At 49.1% G+C, this 21,338-nt stretch overlaps 1 protein-coding gene across 1 annotated transcript; it reads right to left on the bottom strand.

The window, feature by feature from the left end:
• Positions 1-932: 932 nt before the first annotated feature.
• LOC117875381 (opsin-5-like) lies at positions 933-15,632 on the bottom strand. The gene is made up of 4 exons (XM_034766674.1): positions 15,334-15,632; positions 10,005-10,298; positions 7,524-7,855; positions 933-2,781 (listed from the first exon to the last, which is right to left on the bottom strand). The coding sequence occupies exons 1-4, from the start codon at positions 15,404-15,406 to the stop codon at positions 2,434-2,436; spliced, it is 1,047 nt and encodes a 348-aa protein (XP_034622565.1). The 5' UTR covers positions 15,407-15,632; the 3' UTR covers positions 933-2,433.
• Between the last annotated feature and the right edge of the window lie 5,706 nt (positions 15,633-21,338).

Raw genomic sequence — 21,338 nt, 5'->3', positions numbered from 1 at the left:
ACATTTATTCTTGAGATAAAAGCATTACAGAGAAAACGTATAAAAAAAAATAAAAGAACCGCATGCATGCTAGACTGCTTACCAGAAGTCTCCCCCATTCCAGCTTAGGGCTGTGGAAGGTTTTAGTCCTTCGAATCCACAACTGGGTTTTCCTCATGGTTACAAGATCATCCGTATTAGCTCCAGAATGAGAATGCCCGACTGGGCAGATCAGCCATTTCTTTATACGGCTCGGGCTTTTGAGCTTGGTCTTCTGTTACAGGTAATCAGCAGGCAATGACCCCCTGCTCAGGGCATAGCTTTGGAAGACTGGGATTTTGCATAACCAGGGGTGGGAACATGCATTAACCGTGCTGTAGGGATTCCCCAGGAAATTCACTTAATACCCATTGACCCAAAAGTCCATACTTGTCAGGCACATTTTCAATATAGTCTTTTGAACTCCTCAGTCTTACATCTATCACACCTCCACCCCTCAGGAGGTTACTGACAGTGTCAGCCTGCAATAATATATAAACTAATACAATAAAGGCTTTTAAGGATATTACAGGAAATTGCCATAGCTGTCACAATAACTATCCTGCCTCTCTCCTCTCCCTCCTTAGCCCAACCAGTCTTCTCCTGTCACTCCCCACTGCTTAGCCTATCCCCTACATGCACCTGTCCCCCCATTTCCTCTGTTAAATTGCTGTGTAGACTTCTGGTATCGGGCTGGAGCCCAAGCGCTAGGATCCAAAAATCGTTAAAAAAAATGGATGTCCTCAATCAAAACATTTTATTTTGATAACTTTGTTTCACTTTCTTTATTTTTTTTTACTATAAATTAACTGACATTTTGGAATGAAAAGTCATTTCAAGCCAAAAACTGGAACTTTTCATTTAGAAAATGTTGAAGTGGGAGGTTTCAACAATTTCAAAACTTAGCGGGGGTTTCAAATTTTTTTTTTTTTTTGAACCAGGAAATTTGTCAAAACTGACCCTTTCCCACGATTTTCCACCAAAAATCAGCATTTTCCACCAGTGTTTCTTCAATAAATTCCCAACAAGCTCCACTGAGTTTCATGTGTAAAAGACTGTGACAAAAAGTGATGGGCAAGACAGGAGGGAGCACCAGGGAGTGGGGTTCTGCAGTAATTTGAATATGACCCATGGACACCTGGGCCTGGATCCTTAAAAGGTATTTAGGCTCCTAATTTCTACTGATTATTTCCTAGAAAGCATCTGAGCCCACGTTACTTCTCTTTAGTAGCAGGAGTGAAGCAAAGAGCGAAGGGGGAGGAGGGGGTTTAAACCCATGTCTCCTCAGACACACCCATTCTTTGCCAACCCTCAACTTTGCAGACTGAAGAGACTTGGGATTTGCTTCCCATTCACAGGGCTACATCTAGCCTTTGTCCTTTCTCCTCTTGACGCACAGGGGCCCGAGACTCCTCTAATAGTACCATTGAATTCAATGAAGTAATTCCCCGTTTACACTAGAATAAGCAGAGAATCAGGCCTGCTATGTCTACTCTCCCTTCCCCCTTGCACCCCCTGCTGGGTATCACAGGACTTCAACTCAAAATTAAGTCATTACACTGTCAAAGCTGTGTTCCTTCTACCCACCACTCAGTTCCACTCTGGGAGGAGCAACACAGGCACTGGTGTCAAAGGAATTGTCATTCTTTGACAAATAATACACTGTGTGCTTCCTTATTCTAAAAGATGATTTCGTTGCATACAACTTTTTGTGTTCTGCAGCAGCAGACCCTTTCTCTAAGACTGCCTCAGTCCTACTGAGCTGCCTCAGCATAGACCCGCCCTCTTATAGAATCCTTGCCCTAACATGCCTTTTTGGCGGCTGGCCCTTTAAATTTGGCAGAGGCAAACAACTGTAGCCCTAAAATGGCCATTTTGCAAGTGGTTGCTGCATCCCGTAGCTCTGTCTCTTCCAGCTGGTGCGTGTTCTTGATTCCGCTATGTTTGTCCTTTTTTATTGCTGGGGAAGTGGCATATTGTCCTTCTTTGTTTAAAGGCATCTAATTTGGGATGGGAGGTTCAACTTCCAGTATTATCAGTTGTTTTCTCTTGAGGCACAGTCATGAGATTCCAGCATAAAGTCAGAAGCATAGGGAAAAAAATAAAAATCAGTAAATTCTCTTTCAAGCATCGTACTTATTCCTCCACAGTAGTTAAGCTAAAGCTGGTTTTGTTTGGTTTAGGGTGGAGGGGAATCCACCGATATTTTAATTTTCATAAAGTGAAAGTCCTTCAAAACACCTCTTTCCTTGCTGCTTAACTTTTAAAAAAAAATCATGGTTCTTTACAACATTTCACTCAATTTACAACAGCAATTTATCATAAAGTACATCATGACGGCCCTCTCAGACTGATTCCCTATAATACAGGATGAAGTAAGCTTTTCTGCTCTGTTTGTAAAGCCAGCTCTGCTGCTCATTGGATTGAGGCCTCCCCGTAGTTCGCCTTTGCAGTTGGACAAGCACGTATGTTTTCTCTACCCATCCACATCATCGACACGTGGTTTTGGATCGAGTTCTCTGTGTTAAAGAAGTGAGCTCGCGAGCCACAGCAACACTTCATTTGCTTAATTTCACGCCGGAAAGTTTTGCTGAAGACGTAGTAAATGAAAGGGTTATAAGCTGTTGAAGACTTGGCGAACAGACACGGCAGTAGCGTAATGACAGGATGTAGAGAATTGCTGGAGTTAAAGATTGACCAGAAGCTGACGGCTGCGTAGGGCGTCCAGGCGCCGAGGAATCCGATGCTGACAAGCACGGCCATCTGAAAAAGGCACAGTGTGTTCAGTCCTCAGCTAACACTGCTTTTTCCCTTCCCTGGCTGTGGTACATCACAGGAGGTGTAGTATGGCCAGACAGCCTGGACCATGGGGGCGAATGGAAGTATAAGAGCCCTGACCTACAACTCTAGCGAGGCATTGCTGACTCAAAATATTTCCGTTTTCCATACAGAGAAGACACTTTTAATGAACAGCTTTGTTTAGTCAAAACCCCAATTTTTTATTCCACCCCCCCCAGAAAAAAAAAAAAGCTCTGATGGAAATTTTTTGACCGGCCTTACTCAGCACCATCCGGTCTCTATGTCCATTAAAAATACTGTAGGGCTACAAGGCAGAACCCCACTCAAAATGATACCTTAACGTGTTTTACACCCATTTCAGCACGACTGGAGATACTTTTATACAAGCATAAATAAGGGGCACTGCTGTATAATGTAGGTCTAACAGGCAGCATAGTACATGAGGTATATAATTCATGGCAGGGTAGTTATGCTGTTGAAACCAATGTGGATCCAAGTGCTCTCTGAATGTCTGTCCACAGTGGTAGTTACATGTATAGAATGCATTAATGAATCACGGCTCTGATCCTGAGGCAGGACATCTCTTGGTAATCATTGCACTCCTGTGATGGAGTGTGTACACCACTCTGGCAAAGAGTGTGTTAGTTGCATCTGGAGGGTGGGCCAGACCTAATTTAGGATTTGGCCCAGCTGGAAAGGAGCTGGGTGGCTAATAGAGAGGAAGGACTTCAGGGGAGTAAAAGAGAGGCTGGCAGCCCTGAGGGGAGAAGGTTTGGGGGAATTCTGGCAAAAGGCCAGGAGAGATACTGAGTGGTATGGAGCAAGGCCCTGTGGAGAGCTTTGATGGAAGGACAGGAAGCGGCCCTGCAGGGAGAAAGGCCTTGGAGGAGTTGCTTGTTACAAGAGTCTGAACAGACTCTGAAGAGCTCAGAAGGGAGCGGGGGAAAAGGGCTGAGGGACAGGGCAAGGCAGGAAATGATACAGGGAAGCAGCAAGGAGCTTGAGGGAGCAAATCTTAGCTGCTTGCTACAGGGTCCCTGAACTGGAACCCAGAGGAGAGGGAGGGTCTGGGTTCCTCTGCTGGCCACCAGGGAGAGTGGTGTGAAAGCCCCCAGTACAAGGTGTAAGGACTATTAAAAGCCCAGAGATAAGGGACAGAAAGTCCACTGAGCTCATAGTTGGGGGCTGAAGACCTGGCTTGAGGTCATCATCAAACATTCTTTGTGGGACTCTGTTCCCCCAGAAGGGGGCTGAACTTGACCTGGCTGGAGGGCCAAGCCACAAGAAGAAGCAAATTCCCGCAAAGCCAGATTGGCTGTCAGCAGCAGGCAGTGGAGGAACAGAGCCTGCCCTGCTGGGGTGGGGAGGTGCACTGATCAGTGAGTCATACACAGTGCATGAGTGCATCTAACATGCACCACCTACCCCTGAGATGGGAGGCCAGCTGGGTCTTACCAGTGATAGGGCATGATCAGAGCGTTGTCATTTATCAGAGCATAAATCAAACCCTTGTGACCCTAACTACTAGGTCTCCTTTCTGAATTGATGAATACTGACAAGCGTCCACAACACGAAACCCAGCACTTTGGAATGGCACTAATTGGTTTGCCTTGGTAGCCGGCTCAGCTGAGGCCAAGAAATGAATGCAGCTCGTAGACCATGGTGGCGAATGGAAGTATAAGAGCCCTGAACTACAACTCTCATGAGGCATTGCTGACTCAAAATATTTCCGTTTTCCATACAGAGAAGACACTTTTAATGAACAGCTTTGTTCAGTCAAAACCCCAATTTTTTATCCCCCCTCCCCCCCCCAAAAAAGAAAGCTGTGATGGAAAATTTTTGGAGACGTACCTTGCTGTCCAATGGATGGGGAGAACAAATTATGTAAATTTGTAGAACTATGGGGTGGAATCACGCAGTAATGACTTTCCCCAAAGAGTAATTAGGCATCAATGCTTTTATCACTTCTTTCTAAAACAACAATGACTATCTAGAAGGCTGTCTCTCTCCCCAGGAGAGGCTGCCACAGCTGCAGTCAGCAGAGGGTATGAGAGAGTCAGGGCAGCTAGAAGGGTACGCCCCATTAGGGCCTTGAACCTTCAGAATTTGCTTTTCCCATTGTTCCATGTCCAGGTGTGCTGCTAGACCCAGCTGTCTCCCTGGTCTCTGGGGACTTAGGAGATGGGTGAGGCTGAAGGATGGTTAGAAGGGAGGGCAGTTCTGGAGGTGATTTGGGTAGTGATGTTTATTAAATTTGGCCAAGATTTTAAATAAATAGGAACCTGATTTGTTGTTTTTTAAGGTTCCTAATAAGTGGCTTGATTTTCAAAAGTGATGAGCTCTCATCTGCGCTCATGAACTCTAGGCTCCACAATTGCCAGCCTCAAGTGTTCAAAGTTCATGAGTCAGGCCCCTAAAATCAGTAGAACAGCTTTACAATCTTGAAAATTAAAAAAAAAAAAAAAAAAAACACACCACCATTCTGGGTTCTCTATTTGCCTTATGATTCTTGAGCCTTTATGAGTCACCTTTTCCAGCTTTTCCCTGCAACCATGAAGCTAGAAACTTTTCTTTTAAATAAAAGCTGAGTCTCAGGTAATCATGTGACTCCAGGAGCTGGGGCTTTAAGAAAAACACCAAATTCTGTGAGACTTGCAATAAAATTACAAAAGTTGGCAACACTGACACTTCTAACCTTGTAGCTCTCTTAGGCCCAGATCCTCAAAGGTATTTAGGCACCTAACTCCCAATCAGTGGAAATTAGGAGCCTTTTAGGATCCGGGCCTTAAATTAATCTTGGCCATATGTTGCTTCTGGGGTAGTGTTATCCTAGAGTAATTGCTAGAGCCTCCTTATTTTATGATATGTAGTTTCTCAAAGGGTACCCAGAATCTGGGCTAGGCACTTCCGTTTACTGTAGCATACAAGGGAATAAAATAATGACAAATTACACTATGCACCAGCAGGTGGAAGTTAAGGAAATAAAAGTTCTTTGAACTGGAGAATCCTTTATGTTGTTCATCAAGGAAAAATTAATATTTTGTTCCCTAATCTTACAAAATAACAGTCAGCCCTTCCATGCTAGTGTTGGGGTTACTAGGCCTGCCTAAGCCAGAGTTCTTCCATGTTTTAACTCTGTCCTTCCATGTTTAACTCTGATCGACCTCAACAGCCAAGGACAGGAATTGGAATGTGTAAACAGCTAGTTAGCAATTCCGACCTTGCTCATTTCAGGTACCAAACAATAATGATGAGGTTTGCATGTTTCTAGCTGGGGAAGGGGTAATAAACTAAGGGTAAACAGGACCAAATAACTGTTTAGAGAGAAGTTACTAACAAGCTAGATTTATAGCCCTAGAATGATTTAGTTGCTTAAATGTATAAACAGGCCTTCGGTAGAGAGGGGAGGGGGAGTAGAGGGGAGGTGGTAGAGAGGGGGGCTTAGTTGTAAAATGTATAAAGAAGAGAGAAACTGTTTTTGCTGGTGTGCTCGATTTGAGACTTGCCTGTCTCCTTGCACCACTTTGAGATCTCAAATAAACTTTGATTGTTTCTCCACCCCGGTATGTTTATTGGCGCGAAGCACTCCGGGCAACGAACCTCACTGTTGCTGTCCTCAGGCCCCTGTGCCGGCAACACTAGGGTTCATTTGAGGTTTTCAAAGCACTTTCCAACATGAATTCATGGATTTCAAGGCCAGAAGGGGCCACTGTGATCACCTAGTCTGACCTGCTGCACAGCACAGGCTAAAGTACTTCACCCAAATTCTGTCTCCAAACCATATTTTCTATTCGAGACGTGGCATAGCTATAATAGTTAACCCACACCGTATGCTTGTGTAGCAGGCAAAAATGCCACTTTGCCCACCTTTCCTCTGGAGGAGAGCAGCTTTTTCACCGTATACATTAACCCACAGCCCAGCACTCTCCTGGCATGTGGGAGACCCAAGCACAAATGTCAGACAGAGGTGAGAATTGAACCTGGATCTCCCACATCTTAGCACTGGTTAAAAGGTATGAGCGGTGCGCCTGTCAGCTTGTCTGGAGCTGATGGGGGAGGAGTCCCTAGGTGCTTGGAAAGTTGCACACAATTCTTTCTGGCTTCTTAGGCCACAGAAAGGAATCATCATAAGCTCTCAGATACTCTGCGTCTCTTATAAAAACAGCGTGGGCTACGGGTATAGTAGGCCAGGGGAGGCTGAACCTTCCCAAACAGCTAAGTTATGGGTCCTCCCTGAGGCCTCCATTCCACGTCCCACTCTTCCCCTGTGGCCCCACCCATGCTGCTCCTCTTCCCACCCTCCCTCGGTCTCTCCCTCGAAGCCGGCTGGGCCTTGAGTGGGCGGGCTGAGGTGGCTGGGGCTCGGGCCGGCCAGTGGGCTAGGGCTCAGGGCGGGGCTCCTCTGCCTGCTGTGGGAGGCTTGGGGTTCTGGCAGGAAAGGGGGGTGGAATGGGAGGGGCCGCAGGCAGAAGGGGCGGGGCTGGGGGCTAGCCTCCCCAAATGGGGGGTTCACGTGCTACCCACGTAAAACAGCCTGGCTGGATCAGATTGGAGAAATGCCACAAATCATCAGATAGGTGCAAAATAATGTGGGCAAGAGATTCCCACTCACTGAGTGTGAAGGGAGCTAGCTAGGTTCCTGCAAGGGTCACGGCACACAGGGCCCCTGCTTGCTTTCACCTGTTCTGGCTCTTCAGGTCACTCACCAGTGTCAGCCTCCTTTCCAGCTTAGCCGCATTAGGGATCCTGTCAGAATTCTGTATCTCCTGATATGCTTTGTGAACCTTCCACGCTATGCCCAAGTAACAGATGAGGATGGTCAGCGCAGGCAGGAGTGTGCACAGGATGAACACGCTCAGGATGAACGAGAAGCCGTTGGCGGAGTTGTGGAATTCGCTCCACGCTATCGTGCAGGAGATGCCGAACGGTTCGGGGCCATAATAACCCCAACCCAGCAAAGGCAGAATGGCCCAGAGCAGCGAGCACAGCCAGATGAACGCAATTGAAATGCGAACGGCGGTCTTGTTGATTGTATTGCCTGGAAGGAAAGGAACAGCAAGTCCATATGAATCTCACGTTAACCCCATGATTTCAGGGCTAGTTTAAAGGAATAAAAGATTTGCCCTGTGGGACCCATTTGCCCTCTGATGTATCAATGTTGTTGGACCATGCCAACCACAGCTGAAATCAAGGAGGTGCCCTGGCTTTCACAGCCCTCTGCGCCAGATCCTCAAACTGGCCTTTTCCCATCCAATGCAGCCGGGGAATGGTGCTGCACAGGTGGCTGAGCTATCACTGATCGTTGGGTCACTGCGGGTAAATCGATGCTCTGATAAAATATCCGCAGCACCAAGTCTCTGAGCCCGGGTTCAGGCCACAGAGCTAAACATTGCAATGTCACGGGGAGTGTCTCAGAGCCCAGGCTCCAGCCCGAGCCCGAACATCCACACTGCAATTTTAGAGCCCTGTGACCCCAAATCAGCTGACCCAGGCCAAGCTGCAGCGATGCTTCAGGTCTTTTATCACAGTGTAGACGGACTCTGAATGCCAATCTAGTCCCTGGACCAACTAAGAGCAGCTGCAGGGCTGCTACTCTAGAATCGTACCAGCCTACAGGGGGCCATGCCAGCAGGCCAGGATTGCCAGCGTGCAGCATTCTGGTTAGGCCCCTTTCTCCCAGCCAGCTCCTTGTAGGTAGGGGGTGCATGAATCAGGAAGCGGTTCTGACCAGCCCAATTTCCCTGTAGCCAGGAAATCCAGGCCAATGCAAAGTAGCTTTAGCAATGCCAGGAACTAGGCCTTTGTCTCTCATTGGTGCTTTGCTAACGTTACCTGTTAAGCGATGCCCTGTAGAACCAACTCATTCTAGTTAACAGGTCACATGTCATGGTGGACTCACTCTGCTTCCCCCCACCCCAGAGGCTATTGTCTGTCTCTTTTGTTCTGAAGCCAAATCTCTTCCTCTACCATATGGTTTCTTTACTCATTTCCCCCGAGGAGCACTGACAACACATTTAAGATAATGAAGTGCAGCCTACTTGGAAACAGCTGTCAGTAGCCTGTTGTAGAGGGGCTATCAAATTGCTTATAGCTCTGAGTGGCTTCTACTGCACTCTTCCTTCAGGGGACCTCAAAGATATCACTTTAATGAAATGCCCAGCTTCCACCCACCCAATGAGTGGGGATCCTAACAGGTCACCAAGGAACAGGGATAGACAAACCTTAAAAGATTTTGAGTTTCAGGACAGATAAGTACCAAATTCTGGTCTGACATCCATCACTGTGGCATTATGTGTATTATAGCAGCACCTAGAGGCCCCGTTGTGCTAGGTGCTGAACATGTACTTAGTGAGAGACACCCCCTTCCCTGAAACTACAGACGAGACAGAAAAAGGATGGGAGGAAGGAATCGCCTGCATTGACATATGGAGAACTGAGGAACAGAGACTTAGGGCCATATCCACAAAGGTACTGGGGTGCTGCAGTTCCTAGCTCCTATGTCCCAAGCTGCCTAATGTAATCCACAGTCCCGCATTAGGCACCTAAGGATAGGATCCTCAGAAGCCAGCAAGATGAACTGGGAGCCACCTCTGACCTGAAACTGGCTCTCTCAACATAATAGCCCAATGCTCTACTATTATGGTCCCCGGATGACTCATTGTCATGACCCAGGTCCTCAGGAGCAGCCATGCATTAGCCCTCCACGTGGCAGCCTGCTGACAACTGCTGACCCCAGGACCTATGAAGTCCAGCCACAGTTTGAAGTTCCGCCCCTGAGGTCCTATTGGCGGAGTCCCAAAGCAGCCAATTGGCCTGCCTGCCCTATTTAAGCCAGGAACAGGAAGCTGTCTGAACAACCAGGATCCACCCTGTCCTGCACTGTGTACCTTGTGCCTCCTCCTCCTGCATCTCCCACAGCCTGACTTTCTAGCATCCTGACCTGGCTTGGCTTCTCACCTCTGATCTCCAGTTTGACTTCTATCTCTGACCCCCCAGTGTCCTGACCTGGCCTGACCCAGGTTACCGACTCATGGTTCTGATCCCAAGTTTGTCTCCTGCCTTTGATCTCCCAGTATCCTGACCCAGCTGACTCTCAACTCTTGACTGTGGACTCCAACTCTGACCACTAGGTCTGGCTGCACACGACCCGGCCTTGACACTCTTCAGTATCGTATTTTATTACTTACTATTAGATGTGGATGGGTTGGTTACAAGGAACCGGATCACAGCCATCATACACAAGGTCATCATGCTGGAGATGCCGAAGAGGAAACCCATCAGGGCATAATATATACAGGACGCATCTCCGCCCAGCCAGGCATGGTTCCATGCTGAGGCAATGGCCAGCGGGTACATGCTGATGGCCATTCCAAGATCCGTTACGGCTAAATTTATTATAAGCAGCTCGGGTGACTTGAGATGGGAAGAGCGCTTCACTGCAGTAGCAAGGACTGCTGAATTCCCCAGAATCGTCAGGATCCCTGAGAGGGGAGAAAACAGTGTAGATAATAATAATGATCGATGTATTTGTTGACATGCCAGTGATGTGCTTGAGCTGTGAGAGACAACCAGTGCCAGTCGCTGGCCTATCTAAAAGATAGACACATAGAGGTGCCATTTGTAAGGAGGGCAGTTGCCCTCCCCCAAAACCTTGGTTTGCTCCCCCCGACTTTTCATAGGTCTATATTCTCCATTATGTCTTTCTGCTTTTCGCCCCTCCCTCCCCCGCAGACTGTGCAGGATATGAAATAAACACATGTAATGTTCTAGATGCCGACATGACTGTGCTTTCCGCACCTCCCCCACAAGAACTTTTCTGAAAGGACGTCCCTGCAGACACAGAGCTAAGGTGCGCTGGGAGACTTGGAGGCATTTGGCTAACGATGTGGCTCTTTGGCTCCCTCTAGTGGCTAGACAACACAGAGGTTTGCATCTGCTATTGTAAGCTGTCGGGCCTGGTCATGTGGTAGTAATAATAATAAGTTCATGTGGTAGTAATAATAATACTTGGCTCTTATGTAGAGCTTTTCATCAAAGCCCTTCACAGTCTTGAATGCCTGTATCCTTGCAAGTGAGCAGGCGGTCCCAGGTTCAGTCCCCGCAGCTGACTGGAACAGACATTGTTAGTGACGGGACGCTGCAGAATTCGTCACAGTATTTGGTGTTTTGCTGCAGCCAGGCACCTGATATTTTGTTTTGCCCCCTGTCCTTACTGGGACCTGCCTGCAGCTGCATCTCTTCTCCACAATGGTGTCAGTCTGTTGGAGTCAGTGGGGCCACACTAGTGTAAAAGCAGTGAGGGTGAGCTAAGAGTCAAGCCCAGACCTTCCTGTGGTACCTAGAAGCACTCTTTTAGCCTAGAGGATCTGTGCTGATCCATCTGTATATGATTTGTGTGCGATCTTAAAAAAACTAAAGAACTAGTCCTCAGAAATGTGCCTGGCTTAAAATATACAGTGCCAGATTCCCTGATTTGATCTGGCTTATTTGTACAGCTCTTGCAATGCAAAGCAGCCACAAACCTGGCGTAACCGGTCCTTGCTGGCGCCGCCCAAAGCTGCCAAGACATACCAATGAATCGGGCCTGTGATGTTCAAAACACAATGATTTGGGGGCCAGACCTTTGCTTTATTCTGTGACTTTACTGAGGAAAGACCAGAATTTGACCCTTCACCTAAGAAGACTCTTCAGTTTTTGTAATGCTTCTTTTAGTGAAAATCTCTGCTGAATAAACTTCCTTTCTGAAGCTTTATTAGCTTTGCTGAAATCATCACAAAGTTCTCTCTCCTGACCTCAGGACCCAACCTTCCCAGGCCTCTACATGCAGAGCTGTAGGACTGGGCTCTGAGTTAGGGTTACCATACGTCTCTTTTTCGAGCCTTTTTGCTCCAGCGGTATTTTTAAAATAACAGGAAATGTCCCTAGTTTTTGCAGAGCAGACAATCGGCCACTCCAAAAAAGCCCTGATTGGTCCACTTCCCAATTGATCCCGCCTCTGCATCTGCCCTCCCGTCCTCTGCCCTCCCCTCCCCTGACTGGTCCATTCTCCTGCAAGCCACAGTTGCCGGATTCTACCCACCTAGTCCCGGGATCTCAGCCCTCAAGAGGGGGTCCCACAGAGGTGCTGACTGATGGCTGTCATTGCATCCTTGGCTTGCACCAGCCACCCTGCCACCATGAAAGGGAGTGACACTGCCCCTCACCCCCAGTGAGTACCCCCACCACAGGTACTGTTACCCGGGGTTCTTGCAATCCAAAGCTCTTGGTAACTTTACTCTGTGTGAGGAGGTGTCAGGAAATAAATCATGGGAGACACTGCTGTCCAACCGATAGATGGCTGGCACAAACAGGACAACACAAGAGTGCTTTCACTTAAAGCTAAACTTTACTTAGACTCAAGCACTTACACACGTCCGCAACAGGATTAGTAAAACACCCCCAACCCTTGATAATTACCAAAGCTGAGTGTGGCTCTCGAGTGGCACAGTGGCAGCCCATCTGCCGGTGGGGAACACAAGTTGCATCCAGAGGGAGAGACCAGTCCCGAAGAGTCCCCCAAACGAGTCCCCTTATTTATACATTAGTAATAGAATGACATGTCCCTTAAAGAAACCTTGTCAAGTAAGCAGTTTCAAGCAAGAGGTTCCTTCTGATTATTGATTAACCAGGTGTGGGTTTTTCCAGAGTCTGCAGCCTTGAGACCTCAATAGACACTCCTGGGGCATATCCTACTCTTTTAAAACGCATGTATCAGCAACTTCAACACAATTCTTATCAGGAAGGACAAGGGGTCAAGCTGCCCTTTCTGTGGCACCCAAAACCTCCTCCCCTCCTGCCTTGGTCAAGCTGCATGGCCATTTTACAGCCTGCTGACTAGGTTGCTTTTTAACAATAAGCCATAGTGGTTTCAAGCACTTTACTGGTTTGCCAAAGTCTGCCCGTACAGTACCTCCTCTAGCTCCTCTCCCTCCAGCAGTGTCCTCTTTCTGGGAACCTGAAATATGGTAACTCTAGCTGGCCTGATTGGACATTACGCTAAGTGCCACGTGGGTTGTTCAGAGTGCATTCAACACCCCTGGGGATTGGATGCTACTCAACACCTTGTAGCATGGTATCCATTATGTCCACATAGCATGCTTCCTATTTCTCCCAAGCTCATAATAATGGTTTAACATCGGAGTCTGTTCCTTTACACTCTGACTATGGCTATGGCTAGACTAGGAGCTAAGGGTGCGGTGTCAGATGGTGTTAGTTAGCTAGATAGTACTTAAAACTCTAACCAAGACAAAGCTGGGCTGGGCCGCCCAAATCCCTGGACCACCGGGCCGCTCAAACCCCTGCCCCAGCGCCGCGCCAGACCGCCGAAACCCCCGCTCCCCAAGTGCCGGGCCGGGCCGCCCAAACCCCACCCCCCCCAGCGCCTCGCCGCGCCACCCAAACCCCCGCCCTGAGTGCCGGGCCGCCCAAACCCCCAGAGCACTGGACCGCGCCAGGCCGGGCCGCCCAAACCCGTGCCCCCTTGCCCCCCCGAGCGCTGCGCCGCGCTGGGCCGCCCAACCCCCCACCCCCCCGGAGCGCTGGGCCAGCCAAACCCCCGCAACGCCGCACTGCGCCGGCCAAACTCCCCAAGCGCCACACTGCACCGGGCTGCCCAAACCCCCGCCCCGCCCGCACCGCCGAAGCCCCCGCCCCCCAGCGCCGCGCCGCCAAAACACCCCCGCGCTGCCCGGCCAAAACAAAAAAACCAACCAAACAAACAAACAAAAAAACCCTCGAGCGCCCCCCGCCATCCCAACATTGGCCGCCCCTTCTGAGGGGCTGCCCCAAGCACGTGCTTGGTCGGCTGGTGCCTAGAGCCGGCCCTGACAGCAGCGCTGTGAAGCGCGAGTGTAGTCGCAGCGCTGTAAGTACTCCACCTCTCCGAGGGGAATAGCTTGCAACGCTGCGAGGGAGCATGCAGCACTGCAGGCTCTGATTACACGGGCGCTTTACAGCGCTGCACTCGCTGTGCTCGGGGGGGGGGGTGCGTTTTCACACCCCTGAGCGCAGCAAGTTGCAGCGCTGTACAGCGCCAGTGTAGCCAAGGCCTCAGTTAAATCCTAGGCTGAACTAAGAGTCTATTGTTAAGGGATAGGCTGTTTTAATGATGAAAATAGTCACAAGGTGCAAATTCCTATAAAAGCAGGCTAGCTGACCCAAGAGGAGCACAGGGGATGGTAGAACAAAATGTCATTCCCTCTTTCTCGGAGGATGCTTTCGCCTAGCAAACCACTACACTCTAGTGTCGTTTTTCTTGCCAAAATATTACTAAAGCCTGTCCAAAATACCCAGAGCAAACAATCGGGTCTGTTTTCTTTCCAAGCAAACACGGTTCTGCAGCAACGAGGTTGATCTAAAGTTTTACAGTGAACCCGCTCTCTACAGTCAGCAATGAAAAGAGGAAACAACAGAGTCTCACGATTTACAATGCCTTCCCGTTAGCTGTAAAAGCAAGACTGTAGCAGCGGGTTCATGAATAAGATGCAGTGATGTATTTGTAGGGGAAGAAGTCAGAGAAATGTCCAACCTCTGAAAAATAAACAGTGTTCCTTGTTTTCCATAGATCCCCAGCTGGGGAACATATTTCCCCTTCCTCTATAACACTTCACATTATCATTTCTGAAATACACCTTGACTAGCTATTTCCCTCACTCACCTATTGTGGGGCTAGGAATTTAGACTGGGATTTCCTGAGCCTAATGGAGCTAAGCAGTCAAATCCTATTGAAATTCAGTGACAGTTGGGTGCTTAACACCCTTAGGCTCTTTGGAAAAATCCCAGCCTTAACAAACAGATCACTAAGATGCTATTCAGAAGCATGCAAGAAGCCCACGAGTAATAACGATCCTGAGCTGAAGCCACACTCTGCGTGGCATATATGTACCCATGTACTGTACTTCATTGTAAATCTACCTTCAAAAACACAAATAGCCAATATACAATATACAAATAGCCTATACAAAACTCACAAGCTATTTGAAAAGCCTCTCACCCTTTTATACAAGCTTGTCCTATTAAAGCAGAGCTGTTCTTAAGAAGAAACGATACCCCAAAGCAACTCTAGGATCAGACCAAAGATGCTGTCCTGTACAGACCCCCACAAAACTGCCTCTCTTTTTTTGATCGTCAAAGTGACCCATAGAACTCCAGCACCAGGATGCTGAAATGAAGGCAGGTGATTTACAATCTTGGTTCTGCAGAGGAGAACGTCTGCTGGCAAAAGTTAATTATCAAAATTATGGCCACAAATTCTGGAAGGGATAGTAAACATTGTGCGTCAGGGCTCAAGCCAATCTCTAACTATTAGAGACTAGGATGAGACCGGGGTGGGAGAGAGGGGTAGATTATCCCACCTTCCTCTGAAGCTTCTGGTACTGGCCACTGTCAGAGACTGGACTAGACGGACCATGGGTCTGATTCAATCTGGCAGTTCCTGTTCCCTAAACAAGCATCAGTGACTGAGGAGGGAGAACTCACCTATGATCAGAAGAAACACTCCTGCTCCGTAATCCACTGTGGGGTGGAGTTTGGAGAGATATTGCAGCTCCATGGCCCCTTGTGGAAGTGGGTAAAGATTTAAATCAAAGACAAAGCAATGCTAGGAAGGAGGGTGAAGAGGCTCTTCCTCATGGTTTGTGTGGAGTTTGTCCGCAGGTGCAGGCAGAGAGGTGGGGTGCGGTCAATGTGAAGGGTCCCCCCTGTGCATTCTCATCTCTCCATTTCCCTTGTGCTTCCTGGCAGGAGATGAGGAGAGTAGAGCTGGGGAAAGCGCTCCTCCCAGGGAGTGTCAGAGCTCGGCACAGCCAGTGTTACACACTCACAGCCTGACTGGCTACCAGAGCCTCCCTCCACCCACACCCACTCGGCTCTGTGGCTTGTCAAGCAACCTCTCAGTGCAAATCCCCTCTCAGTGCACTGCAGTGGGCAAAAAGCAATTGCAGCTCCTCCAACAGCATCTCTAGGGAAATAGACGCTATGGAGCAGGGGGCTTTTTATTGCTTTATTTCTCAGGCATGGAGCTGAGAGGGCTGAGGAGGTTTCTCTTTGCTCTGCCCTGTTACAATAGGCAGGATGTTTACGGCTCCAGCGCATGGGGGTCTCAGTCCCACTGCAGCAGGCAGGGCTGCCGGAGGCTGGTTCTAGAATGTGTGAGCACAGTTCAAGGACCCAGGACAGAACTAACTGTTCTGAGGTGTGTCATTACTAGGGATGGGTCCCAACTAAAATCCCAGATCCAAACCCCTCAAACTACAAGGGGTTTAGCATCAGCTCCCGATTGTGCAGCTGGCCTCTCTTTATAATAGTCCGCACCTCGACTCCAGATTCCCAAATCAGAATAAATATTGCGGAAGATTGGCTCCAGATCCAAAACTGGTAGCGCGGATTCCTACCTAGTAACTCATCGATGAAGGTCCTGATTTTACAGAAGCATCCTCTGATTTTGTACATGCATGTTAAATATCAATCTAGCAGGTACATTTTATAGCACTTATTAGGTGTCTGACTACCAGATGTGTGAGGGTAGCCAGGTAGATGGACATCGAATAATAAGTGCTATAAAAGAGCCTGGGTATTTGTGGGTGTAAAATTGGAGAATGAATTGAGGCACTTTTGATAATTAAAATGTGGTCTAAAGATCCCTTCTGCTTGCAGATTTGGCCTTTGCTATGGACAGGGGAGTTAGCCTAGCTCAGAGGTACCTGAAGTGTGGAGCGTGCTCCCTTAGGGGGGGATGGAGGAACCTTGGGGGGGGGGAGCAGCAGGGCCTGGGTCAGCCCCAATGGGGATGCAAAGGGAGCACCACCCAGCCCTTCCCTGCCCCCAGTTCTGCTCCGGTCCCGCCCCCAGTCACATCCCCCGCTGCCGGCCCGGAATCTGGCTCCAGTCCCAGTAGGGCTGCCAGGCATCCGGTTTTCAACCAGAACGTCCGGTCAAAAAGGAACCCTGGCGGCTCTGGTTGGCACTGCCGACTGGGTTAAAAGTTTGGTTGGCTGCACAGCCTGGAGTCCCCTCCCACACCCAAACTCCCACCTGGAACCTACACCCCCCCCCAACATCCCAACTCCCTGCCCCAGCCCTGAGCCCCCTCCTGCACTCGGAACCCCTTGGCCCCAGCCCAGACCCCCCTCCTGTACCCCAAACCCCTCATCCATGGCCCCACCCCAGAGCCTGCACCCCCCAGCTGGAGTCCTCACCCCCCCTCACACCCCAACCCCGTGAAAGTGAGTGAGAGTGGGGGAGAGTGAACAATGGGGGAAATGGAGTGAGCGGTGGGCGGGACCTCGAAGGGACAGGGATGGGCAAGGGGTGTTTGGTTTTCTGGGATTAGAAAGTTGGCAACCCTAGCTCCCAGCCCCCATCCTTGGCTATGCTCCTGGCCCCAGACCCAGACCCACATCCAGCTGCGGCCCCCTTACCCGTGTCCACACCCACCCCCAACCACGTTGCTGCTCCTGGCTCTGGGGCGGGGAGGGAGACCTTCAAAAGTCTGGGGACCACTGGCACTGCCCTCAAGGGACTCTACCGGATGCAAATCCAGGTATCCATGCATGAAGAGCAAGCAGGTGGGATGACAGGTATCTGCTCCTCCTCTCCAAAGGCTCATATCTGCAGGGTCCCACAGGGATCCATACTATCCCTTCTTCTCTTTAATATCCCCCTGACACCACTGGACAGAGAGAGATCATAGAAGATCAGGGTTGGAAGGGACCTCAGGAGATCATCTAGTACAACACCCTGCTCAAAGCAGGACCAATCCCCAGACAGATTTTTGCCCCAGATCCCTAAATGGCTCCCTCAAGGATTGAGCTCACAACCCTGGGTTTAGCAGGCTAATGCTCAAACCACTGAGCTATCCCTCCCACCATAACCATGAGATGACATGGGCTTAGCTGCCTACAGTATTCTGGTGCCACTTAACTATATATCTCATTCTCAACTGACGCAAGCCTCACACCCTTTTTAAACAAAGTTGTCCTTTTAAAGCAGAGCTGTTGTCAAGAACCCCTAAAGCAACTCAAGGATCGGACCAAAGATGCTCTCCTGTACAGAATCTCACAAAACGGTGCTTCCCTTCTCTTGAAAGGCAAAGTGACCCCCGGAGCTCCAGCACCGGGATGCTGAAAACGGGGGCAGAATATCTACAGGAAATTAGCTTTTGGATGAAGAGCAGCTGGTTCAAGCTTAGCCCAGGCCAGACCGAAATGATGCTGGTAGGAAAGAGGAAGGGCTTTGAGGAGCTTCCCAAGGCTTGTCTCTACCTTCCGTGAAGGTATATAGCCACAACAAAGTGGTGCAAAGCCTCAGGTTCCTGTTTGACTCCCTGCTAAGCCTGTTTGATCAGGTAGCATCAGTTTCTAGAAATGCCTTCTTTCATCTCTGGCTTGCTAGGAAACTTTGTCCCTTCTTCCCAGATGAGGCGCTGGCAACATGCATTTGTCACCCCCAGGCTGGGTGACTGTAGTTGATTGTATCTGAAGCGGAACGTGAAGACAATGCACAGGCTGCAACTGAATGTAGCTGTTTGCCTGCTCCATGGCTCCGGCTGCCGTGAGCACATCTGGTCTGTGCTCTCATCCCCCCAGAGGAACAGCCAGCTTCTGGTATCAATTCAAGGCCATGGTGCTAATCTTCAAAACAATTAACGGCTCAAGCCTCAGCTACATCAAAGACTGAGTTTTGACCTTGAACCCCCATGACAGCTGTGCTCCTCTAGCACAAGGCAGGCCACAAAGCACAGGATGAGGCATGTGAGAACTGGGGATGAAGCGTTCTCTGTCAAGGGGATCTGGCTACAGAACTCTCACAGGGTGACACTGGCTCTTTAAGAAGGAAGCGCTCAGTGCACCTCCAATCACCTGGGTCATATAAATGGGGAGAGACTGAGCCGGTCCAGGGTTTAGTCAGGAAAAGGGACAGGTGAGAGCTGCCTGGAAATGAGATAGTGGCAGGTGAGAGCTGCCAGAGACTGGAAGACTGCAGGAAGTTCCTGAAGGAAGCTGTAGTTGGTTCCTGGGGGAAGGCTGAAGAGCAGCAAGAGTGGTTTTCCCCCAGCCAGGGCCAGAGGGTGAAGGCCAGAGAGATGCAGCAGGAGTTGCCTGCTGACTTCAAAGCTGGAGAGTTGAAGCTGTGGGCCAGAGAGGGCTGAAGGCAGGTGTAACAGATATGGCAATTCCCTACAGCATGGGGAGACTTTACTGCATTAAGTGTATGTATCCTTGTGAGCTAGGGATTGTGTGTAATTACATGGAGGATGGTGTCCACAGCCTTCCAGGAACTATGAACTGTGGGGAGTGATTAGGCAAAGTCACCCCAGTTGTGTAACACCTCTAGAGAGGTACCACCACTGGGAGAGGCTCACCTATTCTGAGACCAACAGACAAAGATGGGACTTTTGAATAAATAGCCCAAGTTTAAATTGACTTGGGGCCTTATTTCTGATCCAGCAAATTGGCAGGATTGTCTGTCCATGGATGGGGGGGGATCCTTAGGGAAGATTTGGAAGGACTGACACCTGTGAGAGCCTGAGGTTGGAGTTGGGGTGATCTCAGGTAAGCTTTTTGCAAACATGTAGGTTCTTTTATTATTCTAATGTTTTCTCTGTCATGCTTTTACCTGAAGAATAAGTAAGGTTGCTTAGAAAGGGCTGTGTGGGAGCTTATAACTGTGGGCAATTATGCTGTTTATAGCCTCTGAGGAGAGGGAAAAGCAGACCTGCTTGGGCAGTCTGACTTGCTGGGGAACTCACAGGGTAGACGAGGAACTGTGCAGCCTGGAAAAAACCCAGTCAGGATGGAGAGACAGGTCTCTGCCCAAGAGAGTTGATGGCTGGAGAGCCAGGCTCCTAGAGTTGGTGGCCTCAAGGGGGAAATACAAGTGCAGTTCCCCTGAAATGTGATAGCAGGGGAGCAGCTGAGGGGCTTATGCACTGATGCCTCCATGCAGGAGCAGGCTAAGGGCCTTGTGGGAATGGTAGATGCTCCCCTGGTAGGATGAACACCCAGCAGAGAGACTGTGGGGTTTCCACTAGGAAGAGTGGGGTTGCACTCCAACTGTAAGGGCTGGAGGTCCTGGAAAAAGGACAGGAGAAGACCAAAGAAGTCACCAGAATTGAAGTTATTTTCAAAATAACCCGCACACACATGTAGTCACATGAGTATTCAGAAGACTTTCATTTCTCCATGAACATTCCAGTGCACAGATAAATCCATTCAGAGAGAGATCTGTGGAAAATGAATTTAAAAGGGTGGCAGTTACCATCAAAGTCAATTTGTGTTTTGTGCTCTAAATGAATGTTTGCAAATCTTCCTTGTGGTCTTCTATCTCCACATGTTAACCACACATGGAAAAACTCATAGGCAGGAGTTGTAGACAGTGGTGTAGCAAGGGGGGAGCGGGGCAGCAGCTGCTCTCCCGCCGAGCACAAGCAGCACCTTTTCTATTTCTTGGTGCCTTTTTAATTTTTACTCACCTGGCAGCACTCTTACTGACGGGGCGGCACTCCCAGTCTTTGGCAGCACTTTGGCGGTGGGTCCTTCACTTGCTCCAGGTGTGTTTGGCAGCACCAAAGGACCCGCCACCGAAATGCCGCCAAAGACCCGCGGAGCGAGTGAAGGACCCGCCGCCAAAGACCCGGCGCGCGGCTGGGTGAGATCACTGCAGCGGGTGGCGCCTTTTTTTGTGTGATCGCTCCCCCTGTTCGCTACACCTGGCTACGCCACTGGTTGTAGACCAAGCTGGATGAGCAAGCATCTCAGAGGTGATTAAGAAAGCAGAAAGTCCACAAGGAGTGGAAGATGGGAGGGATCAGCAAGGAAAGCTATCTTATTGAGGTCAGAATATGTAGGGATAAAGTGAGGCCAAAAGCCATGTAGAGTTGGACCTTGCAAAGGGAATTAAAACCAATAGTAAAAGGTTCTATAGCCATATAAATAAGAAGAAAACAAAGAAAGAAGTGGGACCTCTAAACACTGAGGATGGAGTGGAGGTTAAGGATAATTTAGGCATGGCCCAATATCTAAACAAATACTTTGCCTCCGTCTTTAAAGAGGAGCTTAGGGATAATGGTAGAATGACAAATGGGAATGAGGCTATGGAGGTAGATATTACCACATCCGAGGCAGAAGCCAAACTCAAACAGCTTAATGGGACTAAATCGGGGGCCCCAGAATCTTCATCCAAGAATATTAAAGGAACTGGCACATGAAATTGCAAGCCCATTAGCAAGAATTTTTAATGAATCTGTAAACTCAGGGGTTGTACCATCTGACTGGAAAATTGCTAACATAGTTCCTATTTTAGAAAGGAAAAAAGGGATCCAGGTAACTACAGATGCATCACTTGGAAGTAACGGAGGAGAAGGACCTCTGAGTATTGGTTGATTACAGGATGACTATGAGCTGCCAATGTGATATGGCTGTGAAAAAAGCTAATGCAGTCTTGGGATGCATCAGGCGAGCTACTTCCAGTAGCAATAAGGAGGT

This window comes from Trachemys scripta, chromosome 3, assembly GCF_013100865.1.
Source record: "Trachemys scripta elegans isolate TJP31775 chromosome 3, CAS_Tse_1.0, whole genome shotgun sequence".
Classification (NCBI taxonomy): Eukaryota; Metazoa; Chordata; order Testudines; family Emydidae; genus Trachemys; species Trachemys scripta.
Note: the sequence above shows the minus strand (reverse complement) of the source record. Positions and strands in the feature narration are given on the sequence as shown.

What these genes read in the sequence shown, in the direction of transcription:
- LOC117875381 (XM_034766674.1), bottom strand. Translation starts at nt 15,406, where the DNA reads ATGGAGCTGCAATATCTCTCCAAACTCCACCCCACAGTGGATTACGGA. An exon ending in CAACCCATCCACATCTAATA is followed by an intron (nt 7,856 to 10,004) that starts GTAAGTAATAAA and finishes CTTTCCTTCCAG; the next exon opens with GCAATACAATCAACAAGACC. An exon ending in TGGAAAGGAGGCTGACACTG is followed by an intron (nt 2,782 to 7,523) that starts GTGAGTGACCTG and finishes TGCCTTTTTCAG; the next exon opens with ATGGCCGTGCTTGTCAGCAT.